This window comes from Heptranchias perlo, chromosome 20 (assembly GCF_035084215.1).
Source record: "Heptranchias perlo isolate sHepPer1 chromosome 20, sHepPer1.hap1, whole genome shotgun sequence".
Classification (NCBI taxonomy): Eukaryota; Metazoa; Chordata; class Chondrichthyes; order Hexanchiformes; family Hexanchidae; genus Heptranchias; species Heptranchias perlo.
In genome coordinates, this window is record NC_090344.1 from 35077421 (window position 1) to 35081647 (window position 4227).

General features: G+C 63.8%; 1 protein-coding gene across 1 annotated transcript; it reads right to left on the bottom strand.

Moving 5' to 3' along the window:
• Window positions 1-387: 387 nt before the first annotated feature.
• Window positions 388-2526, bottom strand: LOC137336025 (uncharacterized). Its single transcript, XM_068001528.1, has one exon. The coding sequence runs from the start codon at window positions 2524-2526 to the stop codon at window positions 388-390; it is 2139 nt and encodes a 712-aa protein (XP_067857629.1).
• Window positions 2527-4227: the final 1701 nt, after the last annotated feature.

Genomic DNA, 4227 nt, shown 5'->3' on the forward strand with positions numbered 1-4227 from the left:
CGTTCAAATGCCCATTAATCTTTGCAAATTTAGTCTGGTGTGTACTGTACGACTGTAATGATTTTCAATGCAGCATACTATAAAGCTGAAAACTCAGCACATTTCATTACTCAAAATAGGGGTCGGGGAGAATATTTATGGTTACTCTATCTAGCGATATTGGAAACCACCAGCTTTCAAACTTTTCTGTGTGGGGGAGCTGTGAATATCGATCAGTCCCAGGGGATGCCCACTAATATTGACACACTCCCAGGGAATTCCCTGCAACATTGACACACCCCCAGGGAATTCCCTGCAACATTGACACACTCCCAGGGAATTCCCTGCGATATTGATACACTCACAGGGAATTTCCTGCAGTATTGACACACTCCCAGGCGATGCCCACTAATATTGACTCACTCCCAGGGGGACAGGGGACGGGCGGTGCTTGGGGACGGGGGACGGGCGGTGCTCGGGGACAGGGGACGGGCGGTGCTCGGGGACGGGCGGTGCTCGGGGACAGGGGACGGGCGGTGCTCGGGGACGGGCGGTGCTCGGGGACAGGGGACGGGCGGTGCTCGGGGACGGGGGACGGGCGGTGTTCGGGGACGGGGGACGGGCGGAGCTTGGGGACGGGGGACGGGCGGAGCTTGGGGACGGGGGGTGCTCGGGGACGGGGGACGGGCGGTGCTCGGGGACGGGGGACGGGCGGTGCTCGGGGACGGGGGACGGGGGGTGCTCGGGGACGGGGGACTGGCGGTGCTCGGGGACGGGGGAAGGGCGGTGCTCGGGGACGGGGGACGGGCGGTGCTCGGGGACGGGGGACGGGCGGTGCTCGGGGACGGGGGACTGGCGGTGCTCGGGGACGGGGGACGGGCGGTGCTCGGGGACGGGGGACGGGCGGTGCTCGGGGACGGGGGACGGGCGGTGCTCGGGGACGGGGGACGGGGGGTGCTCGGGGACGGGGGACGGGCGGTGCTCGGGGACGGGGGACGGGCGGTGCTCGGGGACGGGGGACGGGCGGTGCTCGGGGACGGGGGACGGGCGGTGCTCGGGGACGGGGGACGGGCGGTGCTCGGGGACGGGGGACGGGCGGTGCTCGGGGACGGGGGACGGGCGGTGCTCGGGGACGGGCGGTGCTCGGGGACGGGGGACGGGCGGTGCTCGACAGGGGACGGGCGGTGCTCGGGGACGGGGGACGGGCGGTGCTCGGGGGCGGGGGGCGGCCGGTGCTCGGGGACGGGGGACGGGCGGTGCTCGGGGACGGGCGGTGCTCGGGGACGGGGGACGGGCGGTGCTCGGGGACAGGGGACGGGCGGTGCTCGGGGACGGGGGACGGGCGGTGCTCGGGGACGGGGGACGGGCGGTGCTCGGGGACAGGGGGCGGCCGGTGCTCGGGGACAAGGGACGGGCGGTGCTCGGGGACGGGGGACGGTCGGTGCTCGGGGACGGGGGACGGGCGGTGCTCGGGGACGGGGGACGGGCGGTGCTCGGGGACGGGGGACGGGCGGTGCTCGGGGACGGGGGACGGGCGGTGCTCGGGGACGGGGGACGGGCGGTGCTCGGGGACGGGGGACGGGCGGTGCTCGGGGGCGGGGGACGGGCGGTGCTCGGGGGCGGGGGGCGGCCGGTGCTCGGGGACGGGGGACGGGCGGTGCACGGGGACGGGCGGTGCTCGGGGACGGGGGACGGGCGGTGCTCGGGGACGGGGGACGGGCGGTGCTCGGGGACGGGGGACGGGCGGTGCTCGGGGACAGGGGGCGGCCGGTGCTCGGGGACAAGGGACGGGCGGTGCTCGGGGACGGGGGACGGTCGGTGCTCGGGGACGGGGGACGGGCGGTGCTCGGGGACGGGGGACGGGCGGTGCTCGGGGACGGGGGACGGGCGGTGCTCGGGGACGGGGGACGGGCGGTGCTCGGGGACGGGGGACGGGCGGTGCTCGGGGACGGGGGACGGGCGGTGCTCGGGGGCGGGGGACGGGCGGTGCTCGGGGGCGGGGGGCGGCCGGTGCTCGGGGACGGGGGACGGGCGGTGCACGGGGACGGGCGGTGCTCGGGGACGGGGGACGGGCGGTGCTCGGGGACGGGGGACGGGCGGTGCTCGGGGACGGGGGACGGGCGGTGCTCGGGGACAGGGGGCGGCCGGTGCTCGGGGACAAGGGACGGGGGGTGCTCGGGGACAGGGGACGGGCGGTGCTCGGGGACGGGCGGTGCTCGGGGACGGGGGACGGGCGGTGCTCGGGGACGAGGGACGGGCGGTGCTCGGGGACAGGGGACGGGCGGTGCTCGGGGACGGGCGGTGCTCGACAGGGGACGGGCGGTGCTCGGGGACGGGGGACGGGCGGTGCTCGGGGACGGGGGACGGGTGGTGCTCGGGGACAGTGGACGGGCGGTGCTCGGGGACGGGGGACGGGCGGTGCTCGGGGACGGGCGGTGGTCGGGGACGGGGACGGGCGGTGGTCGGGGACAAGGGATGGGCGGTGCTCGGGACGAGCAGAGAACGGGAGCAGGGGACAGGCGGAGACCGTGAGCAGGGGCCAGTCATGTCTATTTGGGAGATAGGTGTGTGGCGTTTGGGACCTAATGGAGCCAACAAAATTGGTTGGGGGATGGGGGAGTGGGGGGAGGGGGAGGAGGACTGGAAATAAATTACAAAGAATTAGATAGAATGTACAGCACAGAAACAGGCCATTTGGCCCAACAGGTCCATTCTGGTGCTTATGCTCCACACGCGCCTCCTCCCACCCCACTTCATCTCACCCTATCAGCACAACCTTCTATTCTTTTCTCCTTCATGTGTTTATCTAACTTCCCCTTAAATACATCGATGCGATTCACCTCAACTACTCCTTGTGGTAGTGAGTTCCACATTCCAATCACTCTCTGGGTGAAGTTTCTACTGAATCCCTTATTGGATTTATTAGTGACTATCTTATACTTATGGCCCCTAGTTTTGACAATCCGAAATGGGCTGCGGATGAGACCAACAGTTGAGAGCATCAAATACTTGCATTCGTGTAGCACCGTAATAATCAAATTCCTAAAGCACTTCACTTAACGAATTGCCTCTGAACCGCACGGTCGGTCGGTTACACAGCCAAACATGCCGGCCACAAACCAGAACGACCGCTGGACCTGTTTTTTTTTTGGTGGTGGGTGTTGACCGAGAGAAAAATAGCAAAGACAGCGGGAGAACTCCCTGCTCTTCTTCAAATATAGTGCCCGAAAATCTTCAACAGGGCAGGTAGGGGCCTAGTTTTAATGTCTCATCTGGAGGACTGCATCTCCGACGCTCCCTCAGCATCGAATTAGCAGTCTGGGGCTGAAATCCAGAACCTTCTCAGTCGGGCCTGAGCGAGCGCCAACTGAGCCGAATAAATTAGGTGGCACAACAGTTGAATTTCATGGATACTTCAGTCTGAGATATAACGGGCTTGTATTTTTGTGCAAAGTTGACGAAGGCCTCGTACAGCAGATAGTTAACACATCTTCCGACATCTTGCGATGCGTGAAGCACTTCAGCAAACATCCATTAAAAATTTCGCTGCTGCACCGAGTTAAGGCGGATTGTGTTGTAATGAGAGCGTATGGGAGGCACTATTGATTCATTTACATATGTTGTCAATCAGGTTTCCTCAGGCCTCACTTGCAGCATGAACTGCGGCCACAAGATGGCTGCCATGAACCAGATTCTGAAAAGTCTTAGACGAACAGAAAGAAAGAAAGAAAGACTTGCTTTTTTATAGTGCCTTTAATGAAGAAAAATTCTCCCACAGATTCTTAATGTCGAAAAATTCTCCCACAGAAGCGTAATCAGAAATAAATGGACGCCGAGCCAAAGAAGGAGCTATTAGGAGGGGTGACCAAATGTTTGATCAAAGAGGTGGGTTTTAAGGAAGGTCTTAAGGGAGAGAGAGGTGAAGAGGTTCGGGGAGGGATTTCTAGAACATGGTGCCCAGGTGGCTGAAGGCACAACCACCAAAGGGAGAAATGATGCACAAGAGGCCGGAGTCAGAGGAATGAAGAGTTCAGGGGGGTGGGGATTGTAGGGCTGGAGATAGGGAGGGATTTGGGGACCCGGAGCCAATGTAGATCATCAATATGTGAATCAAAATAACAAAACGTGGGATCTGGAGGGTTTGGAGCTTAATCACCCTTTGTAAGTTTGCATCAGGTAGCTGTGCAAGTTTTTGATTTCAACAATGCCATTCAGGGAGTTTGGAAATTGGAGCTATTCCTGGCTATT

What these genes read in the sequence shown, in the direction of transcription:
- LOC137336025 (XM_068001528.1), bottom strand. Translation starts at nt 2,526, where the DNA reads ATGACTGGCCCCTGCTCACGGTCTCCGCCTGTCCCCTGCTCCCGTTCT.